Source organism: Lepeophtheirus salmonis, chromosome 12 (genome assembly GCF_016086655.4).
Source record: "Lepeophtheirus salmonis chromosome 12, UVic_Lsal_1.4, whole genome shotgun sequence".
NCBI lineage: Eukaryota > Metazoa > Arthropoda > Copepoda > Siphonostomatoida > Caligidae > Lepeophtheirus > Lepeophtheirus salmonis.
Window position 1 is genome coordinate 12,828,535 of NC_052142.2, and position 19,081 is coordinate 12,847,615.

The following is a 19,081-nucleotide window of genomic DNA, read 5'->3' on the forward strand; positions in this document are numbered from 1 at the left end:
GGGAAACAATTTTCTCTGGAACAGTGCGAAATTCTCATAGATAGAGACCAAGTACTGTACTCTCTGTGGTGACTTATATATTTTTCATTGAAAAAAATAAAATTCAAATGGTCCTTATCAGAACAACTCCTTTTGTCATAAAAAAAGTTAAAAGCTGTTAGTTATTTAATTTAAGAATCGTGTTCTTAACTAAGATTGAAAAAAAATAATCTTTAATGGTCTCTAAAGTTGTAATATCAATTATTTATTATAAAATTGTTAATAACTTTGAAGGGTTATGTATATTATAATAATTAACTTATTAGGTTGGCAATACATTATCAGCTATTCCATCATTTTCTAATTCTACAAATGTAAATACTTTAATTCAGTGAGAGGTTTCAAGACGGAAAGAATTGTACGTTTGAGGCCATTTTAAAATATGTAGGGGGTGGGGGTAGGCTGAAAAATGCACACGTGAAGGATGGACTGCAGTAGGATACCTAGGGTTGTGGTAATCGTCTTTTGCGCAAGCTCGCCCGCAAATACAACTTCAACTATCTGGTTCCTCTGTTTTCTTTCTGACATAAACAAACCTTTATTCATAAATCATACTTGATGGCCATTGGGTAATTTTGAAAATACTTATAAGATATCTCAATCATGTTTTTTTTAACATTACAGCTTATTTAAAAATTTACTACATATAGAAGCTTTCCTTCACCAAAATATAGCTTTACTTGGTTATATTTAATCAAAATAATATTATCAAGAAAATGTCTTAGTCCGGAAGTATAGAGAAGTACAATTTAGATTATTTGATGATGCATATAAAATATGTGAAATATTTATTAATGGAGAATAGTATAAACAGCAAAGAATAATCAAAATAGTCTAAATGATTTAGTATCAAAGAGTGTTAAAGCAAACACAAAGTCATGTTAATTTAATATATAACGAAGAAATAAAAGCTGTAGGAGATCGTGGAACAAGAGCCAAGAAAGATTGTGTAGACAGTGGTTTCCAATTTCCTGATAAGAATGGGAAAGTTTGCCTTGGAAAAAGCGTCGAATGCACAAGATGTGGCAAGAGAGGCCACTATGCAAGAGTATGTAGGTGTCTAAAAGAAAACTACTTTTCGATCATCAACTATATTCAAAAATTTGAACTGAATAAATTACCAATCGATGCATTGAATGTCCATGGAAATTACTTCAAAAATATAATAGCTATATATGACAGCGGTGCAATTGTATCTGTCGCTGGATCAAGAGTTCAAAGTAAAAATCGATTCCAACCCAATTAAAAGAGTATCGTTTATAATAAATCTTTAACTTAAATTATTTATTTATTTCCACATGAAGGAAGAGGGATTGTTGTATATTATTGATATATAACTTCCCTATCAATGAATATAATATTCTGTAAATTTATGCAAGACAAAATATATTGTTAGTTAGAAAACATCAAACCGATCATTACAGGAAGTGTACTCATAACTTCTTTATGACCACTGACCATAAAGGAAGAATAGATAACTTTAGCACAGAGGCAATAAAGTAACAAATTATTTAAAAAATATTGTTTATATTTACGTGTTGACAACTAAATGATAACAAAATATTCATTCTATTTGGTGATCAACAATTCCCTCAATTTCTTAGTACTTAGTTTGGACCTCCTTTTCGTATTGATGATATTCATCATACTAAAGTCTCTCTCAGCATCACAATTGACGATTGGAGTATTTTTGTATACAAGGCTTTCACTTATTGAGAGTTCCTTTAGTTTTGTGTAGTCAGGACTCTTTTGAAGCACTTCTTTTAACTTGGTCTTGAATGGTTCTTCCTTCAAATCTTGAGTCAGATTTTCTAAAATGGTTAGGCTGGTAAGAAGAGGCAATCTTTCCTCAAGTGCAGTTATTGGCAAAGGTATTTGACGAAAAATTTTCTGAATAAAAACAACTTCTTCTCTTAAGGAATCATTATTAATTACTTCTTGTCCTCTTCTGGTTGCTGCCCAATCTTCATCAAGGCTGTTTAAATATTCTCTGAAGACGTCGAAGTGTTGGTAGTAGTACTTCACTGCTTTCAAACAAGTTCATTATCTTGCTAAAATTGGTGATAAAGGGAGAGGAGTTTTGTACGAAGCAGTAAATACTCTAATTCTTCTTCCAGAGTTCTAAAACATCTTCTTCACATTGGAAATAAGTTCGTTCGTTAGAGGAAACTTTTGTTGAACCCTATCTGCAACTCTATGTAATCTATGAGCAATACACTGAATGTGAATCAATTCAGGGATTGTTTTTGTTTTGGCTTTGAGACAATACAAGGCGGCATCAGTTCTCCTTATAACTTATCAACTGAGCTTATGACGATGTTCTTTACTTTGTTTGCATTTAAAATCTAAACATTAATCAAGTCAATAGGCTAAAGTCTCCCACAGAAAAATCAAAATTGCCGTCATTGAACTCCTTGATGATCTTTTGTCTCATCTAGTGCAACCAAAATAGCCTTTTCTCCACCTCTTCTTTTATTATATTCAAAATTACTTGACATACTTCCCCAACCAAGTTGTTAACGACCCATCAACCTGAAGAAGTTTTTCCAGTATATTTTTTAATAAACTTGGAGAAATTGTGATCATCCAGAACATTAAAATGGATGATACACGACAAAAATAACTTTACTACGTCCAAATTGAATGATGAACCATTTAATTCTCTTTGTCTCACTGAATACGTTATTTTAAGTGAACTAATAAATGTTTCATTATTAAAACCATAGTTATCAATAGGTACATTTCCAATATTGTAATTTACGCATGATTCTCCATATTTGAGAGGATTATATGTATATATATATCAACATTATTTATTAGATGCAATATTCAAGAAACATGGGTTTAATTCTTCAGAATTAATTTCGGATACAATCTCAAAATTTGAAGGGGAAAGGAAATGTGTTGAAAAAGCTAATACAACAGAATATGATTATGAGGAAGAAAAGGATTTGTGTCTCTGGAGCACAATCTCCAACGAAACGAGAAAGTTAAAAAAAAACACAAAAAAAACTATATTATTTATCCTCTGACAACGACAATTTTAGTAGTGAATTATATCAATTCTGCCAGGAATTGGCTGTATCAGCAAGTTTTAATCCAGAGTTTTGACTTTTGACTAAAAGCCGGCACCCCTTCCCTAAATTCAACAAAGTTTTCAAAAAGTACTCCTCCATTCCTGGATCGTCCGTTCCTTCTGAAAGATTATTTTCTTCCACAGGACGAATCACCACTCAATCTATTTTTAGATTGAGTGGAAAATTGATGCAAGTAGGCGAATAGGTGGATTCCACTTGGCAACGAACTTTTCTCTTGCATACTTGAAATAGATCCCCATATAAAAGTTGTTGACTTAAATAATTAATTAAATCCTAATCCATAATCTGATCAAACCAAATAGTTTTCTTACCCACGTAAAAATATAAAATTTCCATTTTATATGTGTCGTTATTGTTGATTTCTGGTCTCTCTACTCTTTCTCTTTAGTCAATCAGACTCAAAGATCGGTCCTTAAACGAAAAAGACTAGACTGACGGTCTTAAGGAACTGGTCCCAAGGAACAACAGGACCGGTTCTAATATTGGACTGTACTGGACCGAATAAATAAGAACCCTTACAACAGTACTTATGCTCAGGTGCTAGATGCTTAAGGTAGAAGGTGAGCGAGTGAAGAAAAAATATGATGAAACAAAGGAAAAAACCGTTTTGTGAGCCTTTAGAGCCAACATGAAAAATTTCAGCAAAATCTATTCATTTGTTTGGCTGTGATTTCCCATATTGTTCCTACACGTTGATAAAAAATTTAATTTCTCTAATCGTTTAGTCTTGTATTATAATTGATAATTAATTCATAAAATTACTACAATCCATTGTACCTAAGTAATAAATAAAATAAATTTGTTTTTGACCTTTTTACGTATTTCGTCTCGCACAACTTATTTTCCTTTTAGTATTCATTGATCATATATATATAAGTATAAAGTTTTATTTTAATTTACTTAATAAATGAATCTAAATTAAATTGAAACCTACCAATAATAGTAAAAATAATTAATTCATAAAATTACTACAATCCATTGTATCTAAGTAATAAATAAAATAAATTTGTTTTTGACCTTTTTACGTATTTCGTCTCGCACAACTTATTTTCCTTTTAGTATTCATTGATCATATATATATAAGTATAAAGTTTTATTTTAATTTACTTAATAAATGAATCTAAATTAAATTGAAACTTACCAATAATAGTAAAAATAATTATCCATTCAAAAACTATCCACCGAACAAACCAAATTACAGCTCTTCGAATTGGATTTTTACCCGATAAAAAAAACAAGCTTGATGGTAATTTATTCGGATGATGAAGTTTCATTTCTAATGATTTTTCCATGACCAAATGAGTTCTTCTTAAAAACTACAATATATTTAATCTTTAAAAATTATTAGACTTAAATTAACGATAAAAAAATCATATTAGTTGTTATCAAAGATTCAATTATAGGTGTATAGGTAATCTTACAAAATAGATAAATTTCTACATCCATACTCTTTTTCTTTTCTCCTTTTTAGAAGAATAATTTTAGTTTCAATCTAGAGTTTAAAAACCTCATTTAGGCATCAGATATCAATGTATAATAAGTATTTATTTTATGGATATATTAAAATGACGATAAAGTTCTTCGTAAGATGAATTCACATCAATATCATAGGTGTAGACACGATTCAGTGAATATTATAGACAAAAAAAAATCATATATTATTAAAATGAATATGGCATTTTTTTCTTTTCGTTAAACTAGTATCTTATATAGTTACTCATGATATAAACAGATGAAGATATGAGATGATATAGGAATTTTATCTACCATTTCTGAATTTCTTGGATGGTACTTCATAACTAGAAATATAATTAAGCCATACTGGTGTAATGTACTGCCATAAGGAAGATATATAGTGATTCTATGCAGTTTATCACTTTGAAAAACTTTTTTCTAAGTAATTTAGATGTCATGTTAAACATCCTGTACTTCAATTTGGTGATTGTCTTAATGGTAAAAAATGACTCTGATTAATAATAGTCCCTAATGACTATAATTCCCCTTTTTTTAACCATATGATCCAAATAAAAAATGAGATCCGTTTTGGGGTCTTCCCTCAAGGGTAAATTTTTTTCTTGGCTTCATTTCATTACTAGAAATTTTGTGTCCCCCATTGTAATCCAGGGTAACTTTTTATTTAAAAATAGAACCAATTTATAAAACAGGAGTAAGATAAAAGCTATATATTCATGTTTAGACATTTTAACCAAATAATAAGGAGCCACTATATTTATAATTATAATGAAACCAAATTACAAATAATTAATGAGAAATGAAATTTAGTGCCCACTAATACATAAATTCCTAAATCATGGAGGAACCTAAAATTTCTTTATCGTTCAAAGTTTTATACACACTAATGCGAGGTATAAACCACTTTTTATAGTGGTGAGCAAGGATATAAATTTTACCAGGCCAACTGTTATTATTTACTCATCTCTATTATACAAATTTTGAGAGGTTAACAGTATTTTTTTTACTATGTTCCTATGAGCAATGTTGTTAGAACACATAATTAGCTGTCGTTTGCTAAAAAAACATTTTCCTAGTTGCCACTATGATCATACAGTACGAGAAGAGGATTGAGATTGCAGCGTTCTTCCTCACGGGATTGTCCCAGTAGGTCATCTGGACAGGACTGGGGCCCCGAGGAAGACAATTTACAATGTATCCATGCGGTTGAAGTTTAGGGAAGATACACTCTCCAAAATCAGACAGGAATCCCTCCGTGTCTGTCAATCTCCTGAAGGGGGCCTTCAAGAAAAACCAAATTCCTCAATTACTGACATGGGCAAATAGATGAACAAGTCGCCATCAGTGCTATCAAGGGTTTTTAAAAATGCAGGAAGAAATTTTATGCGGGAGGGCTGATGAGTACGTCAAAGTCTAGGACAACAAAGCTATCCCATGGATCAAATCCATTATTGGCAATTCTCCCTGGGTATTCCAACAAGGTGGAAAGCCTCCCTTCCCCAATACAGAAAATGTACTTTAAAAAAACTCGTACTTTAATTCAGTAGGAATTGGGCATATTTTGCATTTTAATATGCTGACAAATGTTTACACCAATAGTCATTTATTATTGGAAGAATTCGTTAAGAAATCTTTTGATTTTAAAATATAATATCGTTCAATAGATTTGATATCCTACAATTTGTTTTCTAATGACTGATCACCTTCTTTTAAGACACGAAATATCCCAGCAAGATTTAGATTACTTGACTGAACTAATTTTTTTACCCTTGTTTTCTTTTCAGCCTCCAAAAATTGCCAACAGCTCTTAAAATGGTCGGAAGCAGAGAGCTGTCTATATTGTCCAATTTGTCGCTCTATGGGATCGAATGTTATATTACCAAGACAAATATACTTTATTTTTTTATTATTTAATAAATATTTATAAATTTCACTCGGGGCAGAGTAGTTTGAATGCCTATTGAATAAGTTTCAGGAGCCCTTCTTGAAATATATAGGTGGCACTTTCCAAAAACATTTTAAAAAATTACATAAGAAATCTTAATTATTTTTACAGTTTCGAGAAAATTGGGTTTCGTTCTTCTCGCCGGGATGAAAGTTCCAATTTTGGGTTTAATGGATATCAGACACCAAAACTTGTTTATTATTTGAAAAAATGTCGCAGTTTGGTTCCAATTGTAATGTTCATTTCTTTATTGCCAATGGCCAGATATAGTAGATGGAGTTAAGAAGCGTTCTGCTGAATTTACTTTTTCAAATAAGAAAAAGTTCTTGATATTTGCCGTAGAAAATTCTGCTTCTTGTGACATATTTTCTCTAAATGAGGCAAATAGGTATAAATGACTGTTTATCTATAGGAAATTTTTTAAAAGATGTACGGTGTCATATAACAAAAATATTTGATTTTGAATTCAATACGAATTTTCTATTGATTTCTTAAATTGCCCTTCACAAAATTCTTGATGATAGAGTTTTAGTTCGAGGTATGGTCATTACAAACTCAGGCAATTATTTCGAATCCAATGTCTGTTACTAATTTAATTACAGACTTAGGACACTCTTTACTTATTTTCACATTTATTATGAGAATAGGAACCATGATAATAATGCATTATGTTTAGTTGCTACATTTGAAATAATAAAAGATAGTCTCGTTCTTGTGGGATGGCACATCAGCCTTAGATCTATAAAATTTCCCTCCAACAAACTCAATCCTTTGTGAACAATACACTTCGTCGAAAATTAAAGACACTTTTTTTCTTTCAGAAGACATTGAATTTAAAAGTGTCTTGAGATATAAATTGGTAGAAAAAGATATCCCAGTATTTAAACTCAAGGACCCAGATAGTTTTTGCAAATGTGAAATACTATGTAAACAAAGGCAATCATTCTCTTAAACAATGGTTCTATAAAGAATAACACTACATATTTCCCACAACAAGAAATTTCATTAAGTAACGTGTTGAAGTCAAAGGACTTGTTAATAATAATAATTGATCAGAGTTATTATTCACTTTCTTTCATTGTTCTATTCTTGCTTTTATAACATCTTTAGTTGGAAGTGCTTTCCCAAAAGCAAGCAAATTTCCAACTTGAGGAAGATTTTGAATTTTATAAGAAGAACAGATATGCTGAAATATATTATGAGCGACTATGGAATCACGATAGTAAGTAAGATCGTCGAAAAATTTGTAGGGAATATTGAATTTGAGGGAGTATTCCATGAATAGCAAAAAAAAAGTTTGTTGTCTATGCCATCTATGATCTGGATGTTATATTACAAAGAAGGCAAAGCTAACTTATTTTCTAGGTGACGTAATGACAAAACATTGTTCTCCTCAAAACAACTCAATTCCAATTCTTTATGACGCCCCAAACTTATTTTATATCTAGAAAAAAGTAATTGTTTATGAGACCTAATATGCATTTGAAAGAATAGAGAGAAACAATAGAAATGAAGTAGTAACACATAACATTCAAGAATTCTTGAGTTGGGAATAACCCATTTCAAAAAACTTGACAAATTAAATACATAAATAATTTGACATCAAGTCTGCACTTGAGGTTGTACTTCATGGAACTGGAAGGTACTAAATTAATAGTGAAGGAATGTTCTCAAACAGATTGAATGGTATAAAGCTTAAGGTACCGACAACTGAGTTATTTTAATCCTTCCTAAGATGATGGGAATCAGTCCTCCCCTCCAAGGTCAATAGAAATAAGAGACTTCTACCACGCTTTTAAAATTAAACGTCATAGTATAAGATGGGTTGCATGTTTTCTCAAAATATGTTTTTCTTCTGCAACAGGCAATACAGGCATTAAATTGAGAATTCTAGCAATAATGAAGTCATAGACTCAGAGTGGTAGCATGTTTTTGGTCAAAATTGGTCTGTCTTTCCCAGTTGTCACTAAGATACATCAAATTGAAGAGTGATGGTCTAACCTTGTATTTCTATTAACCTTTATAGTCCTCTTTTTTTGAAATATCTAATAAGTGATGTTGAATTATTGTTCCCTTCCAAGTTTTTTTTAGGAATACTACGAACCCAAATATTAAGAAATTCTTTTTTTTAATTTTTTAATTTCAATTTTAGTAATATTTATTACATGGAAATTTTTATGATTTAAATAGATAAACAATGGAAACATATATAAAAATATTCATAATATTGATTAGAAGTTGACAAATTACAAAAAATATGAGTAGGTGTACACAACTTGTTTATAAAGATGGATATTATTTTATTTTTTTAAATAGTATGTTAATTCTTTCTTAAATCTTGAAACTGTCTTCCTGTCACTCTTGGTGAGAAGACAATGTTTACTTTTAACTTTTTTTTTAAAATAATAGATTGCAACTCGCGCGCGCTTAAATTATATGGTTCTTCGTTAACTAATATAAATATGTATAACTTTTTTACTCCCTTCAATCCACGTCACAATTGTAAACTTCTCACAAAACCATGTTAATTTATTTTTCTCTCCCCCCACACCCTTTTGTTGTTTTAGTGCATATTGCTAAATGTTGGAAAAATAGTGTCAGCTGTTTCTCTCTCATCTTTTGACCTAGATGACGATCATCAAAATAACAGATCTGTCCCCCTTTTTATTAGTCACAGGTAGATAATTTAAAATATCCCATTTCTATTTAGCTTTGTCTGTCAATTGGTAAGCTTGACAATTTGGAAGAATATTTTGAAAAAGAGCAGCTTAGCTGTTGTTATATATGTATGAAGGATAAAAGTACCTTCTCTCATTCCACTTCTTAATACCACCATTATTTAAAGTAATCTTTGATCTTATAGTATAAATAGGCTGCATCGTTATCGTCACAATAGCTGTCATGACGGTTCATTAGATCAGATACACTCATTTATATTAATGAGGAGTGGAAGAAGGAAATAAATATGAAAATAGATAATTATTCCGACGGTGGTCCTCTATTCTACTCTGTGTCCAACAAGGATTAACAATTATAACTTTACAATAAATCCTCAAGGTTACTCTCTGTCTTTTATGAGGACATCAAAATGTTCAATCATGTTTCGTATACATCAATGATAGCCTGTATGTAGTATAAAAGGTAGTTCACTCCTCAGGAATGACATAATAATTATAGCAGCTTCGAAAAATAAAATTCACACTTCAGGTTTCCAATACCAAACAAAAAAATGTACGATCTAAAAAATGCAATCGATTAGCATCAATTGTTAGAATTGTTGCTATCTAGTAGAATTTCAGGAAAGAAAGAAAAATAACATTTGGTACTAGAACTGAGATCAGTTTTATCAGTACTGTTTATTAACTATTTTCGAGAAAAAAAAATGGTCATTGAATAAAAAAAATTAACCTGTTTAATAAAAATGATAATTTTTTATATATATTTATTTTCTAAAGTTTGTTGATTTTGGTGAAGTCAGAGTGTAAATGTTTTCCAGTTACTGCCGATAAATATTAGAATGACCCATTTTAAATGATTTTTTTTCAAACCCCACTATTGTCTTTTCTGATGGAAACGATATTTAAAAAATTTCAAGTCTCTTAAATACAGTTTTTGGGATGGTATTGTCACTTTTAAGATGAAAACATTATCGTTATATAGTCAAAATTGACAGTTTATAGACATCATGCTGTTGTTATATATGTATGAAGGATAAAAGTACCTTCTCTCATTCCACTTCTTAATACTACCATTATTTAATATGTATGAACAAAGTAATCTTTGATCTTATAGTATAAATAGGCTGCATCGTTATCGTCACAATAGCTGTCATGACGGTTCATTAGATCAGATACACTCATTTATCATTTAATCATTTAAAAATCATTTAAAATGGGTCATTCTAATATTTATCGGCAGTAACTGGAAAACATTTACACTCTGACTTCACCAAAATCAACAAACTTTAGAAAATAAATATATATAAAAAATTATCATTTTTATTAAACAGGTTAATTTTTTTATTCAAAAAACACATTGAGATTAAGATAAGAGGGTCTGGATGTGAAATATAAAATAAAATATGTTAATTAGAAATAGGTAATGCAACAATTTGAAGTTATTACCATATAAATAAAATATATATAAAAACATACCTAAACAATTGAATCATTCCAAAAGAGACAATTTTGATATTTATATGTGCTTTTAATTTGACAGTTGATAAGGCCATCATTAAGACCGAAAGAAATTGACTGTATACACTGTTCAAAATTTAGGTAAACTATTAGCATGTGATTGCTGTACCATGCCAAAAAGGGTTTGTATTGGTTAAAGTGAGAACCATTAATTTGATAAAAATATGAAATGAAGAAAATAGCTAAACATATCATATTCAATATCACTTGAAGCAAGACATACTACATAGGAAACACTAGTTTTTTAATATTATTATTTACTAGTGGTTTAAAGTTATTTTATGATAAATTGCTTACAAGTGGGTAAAAGTGATAAATAAATAACCCTGAAAAAAGATTGAGGTATTTTTTAATAATGAAATAATTGTAAATTTTTTTTAATTATTAATAAATACTTATTTTGTTTAGTGAATTATTATCTACATTTATAAATTCGATTGAAGCCCAGCCTATTTGCAGTTTTTTTATGTTGATTATAAAGTAAATATTTGTCTATATTCATCCCCAATTTATTAAATAATGGTTAAACTCACAGACTTGGCTCGTATAATGTTATATAAACAAATAAAATTTTCAAAAACTTTTTATTATACAAATAAAATATATTTTCTACCCTTAAGTGGATATTTTTTTTTTACACCATTATGTTATAATCTCGACTAATTAACAAAATTTATTTGAACAAAATGTGGGCTATATAAATGTACAGTTGAGGAGGGTGTAAAAAATATATATGAGACAATAGATTGGACAACTTAACAAAAATATTTTTTTCACAAAAACGGTATGAGTATAGAATGAAACGGAACAAAAACTTGGCGCTTGGGGCAGTAAAAAAATACCTATGTTTATAGCAATTTCTTAACCTAACCAAAGGGTAGATTTTTCTACATGTATTCAAACTGCTCATAAAACATTATTTATATCACTTTTTGAATTAGATAATAATGTCATCAGAAACTATAGTATCCTACTTGGGATTCTATGTACGTCTTAAATTCCAGATAGATACGATAATCCTTTAAAATATTCATGTAACTTAACATGGTGTCCTCACGTTTAAGCAAGTCTCACTTTATTAATTAATTACTCATCTGTTTATAACTATTTTAATTATTTGAATCACTAATATGTTCAAAATTGTTATACCTATCTATGAATTTGGCTGCTGTTTTTTTTTATAAAAGATTTATGCAAATTATACATAAGACATGTACAAAAATTTTATGTAGAAATTTCTAAATTTCGGCGCTATATACTATTTTTATTCTCAAAATATTTTTAGCATTATATTCTGAAGTATGAATTCATTTTCTATAAATAAGTCATAATATATATATATTTAGTAATTATTTTACAAGTATATCTCTGAGGGAAAAATTGAAGTCCCGAGGGTATCTTGGATCAAGAAAATTGTAGAGACAATCTAAGGGGAAAATGCCCTATCTCAAAGAAAAAGAGGATTAAAAATGAGCCATAAGGGGTCGTATACTATAGAATAAGTTATGATATTTTACTTAAAAAATGGATCGATAACAAAGAAGTTAGAATTGCTAAAAAATGTAATTCCACTATTCTCTATTCAATACAAAAAAAAAATATCAATAAATTCAACAGCCTGATTGTATTCAACAATATAATAGCCACATGGGATTTTTGATAATATGGAATGGACCGTTAGTACGTATAGAGTACGGATACGTCAAGAAAATGGCAGTGGCCAACATTTACATATCTGCTATCCACTTCTATAAACAATACTTATCAGCTAATGAAGACAAAGGGAACTTCACTAACACACTACGTGTTTTATTCAAGCATTATCTCTTCTTTATTGTAAATATTTTGGACAATCAAGTAATAGGCCCGAAAGTAGTTTTTTAAGCTACCAGAAGTGGCTAGATTCGATGTTTAAGACCATTTGATATGATCTTGTGCCCAGAAAAAGCTGGGTAGGAAATGGGATGAGACTTTCATTTATATGCATAAAGATGCGACGTGGGTCTCCATCCCAAAAAAAATGTTTGTAGCTACACAACTTTATAGACTATATTTTGAAACATTACTAAATATAATACGGCTTTTGAATTTTTAGTTAATAAAAAAAATTTTGAATAAATTTTCATCATCGTAATTATTTTGGGTATTTAAGAAACAATTAAATTTTTTTTTGTTCTTTTTTACCCTATGAAGCCAAAATGTAGAGTTTATTAGAGGCAACAATATAAACAACCTCTCACTGCAAACTTACTCTTTACTCTGATAAAATTGGCTATTCACAGAACTAACTAATAAACTAGAATTGCCAGAGACTAGACTCTACCCAACAGTATAATTTTTACTACAGAGATGTTCGGGAATTGGGATTGTATCGACAGTATGTACGTCTGAAATTTGTGAAGTATACTTATAAATGAGTTAAGTTTCAAGTTTCATAAATTAATCGTACTTAATACCTATAATTTATAACCATTGAGGAAAAAGCTTTACGAACACTCATTGATAAAAATGATATTTAGATAAGAAATAACTATTATTTAAATAAACTTTAATAATGTTTTGGAGTCGGAGCTAGTACAAATTTTGCGACTCCTGACTTCACAAGAAAAGCCACTGACTTCGCAATGGCTTTTTTGGTGGAGTCAGGAGTCGGAAAATTTGTACCGACTCCGCAGTCCTATTTAAAACTAAAACGTTTGCAGGACTATGCAAAGTTGTTGGAGAAGTTTTTAAAAGAGTAGACCTTAGTAGAACAGAGGAGTAGATTAAAGGAGGAGTAAGCAGACTTAGAAAAAGAACGACGTCCATGTAGATATAAATACACCTAAATATCTATTTCTTAAAATTCGTCTATAATTGGTCAATGTGTAGTGTATTATTATCACGAAAATATAGTTATTATCTATTTGTCTTTAAGTGTACATCTTATTTTACATGTTTATCCTTCCTTTGATCGACTTAAGCATATAATACTTAACTAGATTTTATAGTATTACACATCTTATTTTTATTCACAATGCTTCAGCTTATTTCTAGTATCTCAATAATTTTGGGATTGAGTCTACAATCTTATTGGTATTTTTCAATTAGGTATTTTAAAATACACAAAACATGGAACATAACTCCACGAATGACATTTCTTTTCATGTCAGGAAGATAATAATTCCATTGAGGATCTTGGCACAAAATCACTGTTATCATACCGAATATCAAAATGAATCAGGAGTAAGAGAGGCAATATTTCTAAAATTATAATTGAAGATTTTCTGGGTTTTTTTTGGGGGGCGGAGGGGATAAATTTAACAAAAAGAAACATCTAGCCCAAGTTTCATCAGCTTAAGTGCATTATGAGATTTTCAAAAATTAAAAATATTTGTCCCAAAACTAAATCTTTAATAAGCGTAAGAATAAGTATTTTATGAACCTGCTAATGTTTCCTTTAAAGCAAAATTAGATTATATCGCTATCGCAAAAATGAAATATTTATGCATCCTCAAAGATAAAGTTTAAAAATAACATTACGTTATTGTTAATTCCTCTAGAAAGGGTATTAAAAAAATCATTCTTAGAAAATAACCTTGTGGTTTATTTATGACAGCGTAAGGTTTAAAAAATTTTTTTTTTAAATAACCATTAAAACTCAGGTACAAATATTGCACTATTTTTATTTGCTGATACATGACAGATGTGAACTAATAAAAGTAAATAAATTTATCATTTATTAATTAAAAAATCTATATATCACTTACACTAATAATTGTGGTGTAATGTCCTAATAAGATTTTTAAAATTTGGATTGCTTGATTGATACTATAAATTACATGTTGTTGAGTCTTTAATAATGCGTTCTCTATACTCAGTTATGTTTTTTCCGCTTAAATATATTTTTTTATGGTTTAAAAATACTAACGCTGATAACAAAGAATCCCAGGCATAACGGAGCCCTCGATTCTACCACACGCCGGGAATATTTATTATTATTTTTCTTTTCAAAGAAAAAGAAAATTGAGTGTTCCTTGCTATTGATTAAATTAGAAAATCTACGATAAAGCATTTCGTAAAAAATCAAAGATAAAAACATATATTATATACTTTTACATAAATTTGAAATAAAAAGAAGTACACTTTGATATATTAACATATATTTGATTTCAATAGTGTAAATTTATTCAACTTTGGAGTCAGAACACGATATGGATAAAAAAACCAATAAGCTACTTAAATTTACAATCATAGGGTAAATTGTATTTTCTTGCTCATAGCTACACTATAACTTTTTCAAAAGGAAAAAATGTTTCTATTGTATTGTCTCCTTTTCATTTAAGCGAATACAATCTTGAAAAAACCTCAAAAAAAAAAAAAGATTCCTTATATTTTTTATATGAAGTCCTGAGAGATGATATTCAATTAATATTTCTTTTAATGGTATAATTAGGAGGGACAGGTTCTTCTTAATAGTTTAAATATGTGTTCTTAACTATACATTAATTAAATTTGTTTTCTATTTAAGGAAATATAAAGACTTAGAAATAATATTTATTAAATAAAACATCCCACCATTTTCTTTTAAAAAATATAAGTAATCTTTGTATTGGTTTTTCTTCGATTGTATTCCCTTAAATGAAAAGGATACCATTAGTAATGTAATCTTATTAAGTATAGGACAAAAGGCCAATAATACGGGGATGAAAATGGATCCTAAGAAGTGAACCAAAACAGGCTAGGTTTCATATGCGAGAGCAGAGTGGATTCCTTCCTTGGGTAGGAATCTATCCATCTACACACAACATTCAATATATTCAAGGTTTAAAACTATGAGGGGATCCATTCACATTGAGATTAAGATAAGAGGCTCTGGATGTGAAATATAAAATAAAATATGTTAATTTTAAATAGGTAATGCAACAATTTGAAGTTATTACCATATAAATAAAATATATATAAAAACATACCTAAACAATTGAATCATTCCAAAAGAGACAATTTTGATATTTATATGTGCTTTTAATTTGACAGTTGATAAGGCCATCATTAAGACCGAAAGAAATTGACTTCAATGTTCTCATTTCGAATTTCATAACTATCAGACCTCATAACGGAGTAGGGTGGGATTTTTCCTTCGGAATGACATACCAGGATCGAAACAATAAAGAGGTCAATTTTTGATGAGTTAATATTTTAAAATAAAATTTTAAAAAAAATATTTTTATTTTTTCTATATTTTATTTGAATTATAATTGTTTTTCATAATTTTCAGCCAAAAAATATATCGAGTTCCGAACAAGATACTGAATCAATAAATAACACATTGTAGCAATGAAATACTTTTACATAAGTTTTATGTCTTGCTTTTAATTGGGTGATTGTTTTAAGGGTAAAAACTATGAAGGATTATTATCCCGAATTACTATAATCTTAGATATTTAAAAATTCAGACGACCGACAGAAAAACTGAGATAAGTCTTGGATTCTACGCTCAAAGATAAATTATATTATTGACTTCAATTTATTTGAACAACATTTGTGTATCTCAGTTTAAAATAATTTTTTACCATGAGACTCAATTCACTTGGGGATAGACCTACCATAAACTGAACAATATTTGGATGATTCACAATATGGAGTATAATATTGCAGGAGATAAACATCTTGGTCATATCTGTAATAAAATTGAAATTAATTATGTGACATGTATACCGTTCCATATTTTTTTGGTAAAATTGGGCTCTAATTTATTGTCCTACTTTTAACTTTATCAAGACTATAGTTTTATAATTACATAGACGACATGCTAAAAATATAGAATCTTTGTTTTAACTCTTTACATTTTAACACAATTATCAACGATCCAGGATTTTATATCAACTATAAAATATATTTTATTCACAAGTATCTCGAGTTTTTTTGTTTTGTTTTTTGGAATTGGTAATCTGAAGAATGCATTTTCTTTTCCTTAGTAGTTGTCATCATTATTTAATTCCTGCGTAGTGAATATATTTTCTCAAATAAATTCAATTATATTCAAAACCTGATTAAACATTTCTGTGTACTCATAAAAGATGGATAGTGACCCTGAGGATTTGTTGCAGAGTTATAATTGTAAGTTCTTGTTAGACTCGCATTATAATTGTGGATCAACACAGGAGTAATTCTAACCAATATGCTTGTTTATATCATTTTCTCCTTCCTGCTTGTCACTGCTGGTTGTAACTGATCTAGTGAAAAGTGATGAGCTTTAATCTTTTTCTCCTAAAACATATTCTTGAAATTGGCAGTGTTACCATGTTGGTTTTCGTTTTTTCTAACATTCTTATCATTACTTATATATTAAATAATATATTGAAGGATGAACCACTCAAGAATAAAAAAATAATGATGACAGCATTTATTACTATTCAGATTACTGACCACAAAAAGCCCTGCATATAAGATTCAACTCTACATATATTAGTTCATGTGCCTAAAAGAAAAATGGTAAAACGAAAGTTTATTAGAAGATAAGAAGTTTCTCCTCGGTCAATGGAATGATAATGTATTAAATATCATCAATTTTTAAATGAAATTGCATCCAATACGTAAATCTTTTTGGAAAAAACTTTACAACAGATGCCACCATCATTCAATAGAAAGTACTCAACGTATATATGTTCTTAAAATAAAAATTAAAGTTCACATTGAAAATGTAGGTTTGATGAAATATTTATTACTCCTCTATATTAATAATTTAAAGAAGTACTCCTGGATCTTTATCATAATATCAACTCTTGCTTTCTTCAATCTAAAAGGAAGTTCCATTGGAGAAATAAGAGTATTTCATCATACAACGATGAGATACAATTTCAGTATTCAGCGAGTTGATACAATTTGACGGAATTGAGTGAAACATCTGGGTTTTTTTTTTTGCAAAAATCTTGCTAATTGTTGTAATCAAGTCTTTAAAAGTAACATTGATTCAACTGAAGAGCTATCTTGCGATTAAAAATAATTTAAGTGTGTATGAAAAGAAGTCACCAGGTGCACTGTATATATTACTCTCTGATTCATATACTACAGTATAAAGAGCAAAAGTAGAATAATAAACAGGGAGCACTGTATCACGTTCTTACCTTCATTATATCTTGTAACCTTTTCTCAATAAAGAAACAGAAACGGTCCCAAATCATCTGGTAATAAGCGAAATAAGTAAACTGCTATTTATCTCATAAGTAATCCCAGACTATAATTGTCATATTATTTCTCCTCATATTGAATTTTTTTTTAAATAAAACATATTTATTTTTATTCGATACTTTATTATAATTAGTGTAAGAGTGTAAGGAGAAATCGGGAGCAAGACACAAGACATATGGTATTACTGAACTAAAACCATTATTAATATAAGCTGCCTGTTAAATGATTTTCGGAGGATAAAATGAATTAGTCCTATAAAGAGGAGAACCTTTTACATTTTAAATGGCACTAATGCAGGAAAATATCATAATTATATTTAAAGCATATATTTTTTTAATAATGCATTTTGAAATCAATTTACACCAAAGATAAGCGATAGTTCTTCATATATAGAGGGCGATGTTAACACACCCACGATTGTTTAAATAATGAACGAAAAACAAAAACAAAAACACTCTCAACCATTTTTCCCGATCTCATTACTATACTAAGTTTTTTCTTTACACACCTTCCATCTTTAACTATGATATTGCTTAGTAATATGTTATTTAAAGCATAGGTATAAATTTGTATATGATAGCCAAAATTTATTCATATAAATGATAAGATGGACAATATACATATGTATATATTTTACCAGGCATGAACAAGAAATGGTATCCCTGCCCTTTTGGAAACAGAGCATAAGTATAGTATTACTTAATATTTCGTATAGTTATCAAAAAGAATAAATTATGAAATACCCATGATGTATCAAGTGAGACAAGGGAATCGACAAGTCGTAATAAAATACAAGGGGTATTTTTGTTTTACCAAGGTTACAGCATGGAATAAAATGAATGAAATCTTGTAGGCGTTTACTTCAACTCATATTAAAAAAAGAAAAAAAAGCGGTAAGTACTTTAGATAGAATTTAAACAAATGAATGTGACTTTAGATTAGGTTTAGCAACGGGCTAAAGTACTCCCTGGCTCATCAAATCATATTACTTTTTTTCTCAGTCGGCTATTATAATTTTTTTTTTTTTTTTTTGGGGGGAGAGAATGTCTTAAGTTTTGAGTGAGTAGCTACGTGTGAGTGTACTCATGAAAAACAGAGGATAACACCAAGGATTTGTTGGGGTGTTGTCAAATATGTTGCTCACATATTTGTACATATAA

At 29.2% G+C, this 19,081-nt stretch overlaps 1 protein-coding gene across 1 annotated transcript in view; it reads right to left on the minus strand.

Annotated features, from left to right (window-relative positions):
- Nucleotides 1-14,907, minus strand: part of LOC121126887 (voltage-dependent calcium channel type A subunit alpha-1-like) — a 208,752-nt gene extending 193,845 nt beyond the window's left edge. The window contains 2 exon segments of the mRNA XM_071892078.1: nt 4,279-4,469; nt 14,501-14,907. Of these exon segments, the coding sequence (XP_071748179.1) occupies nt 4,279-4,429 (151 nt within the window). The 5' untranslated portion in view covers nt 4,430-4,469; nt 14,501-14,907.
- Between the last annotated feature and the right edge of the window lie 4,174 nt (nt 14,908-19,081).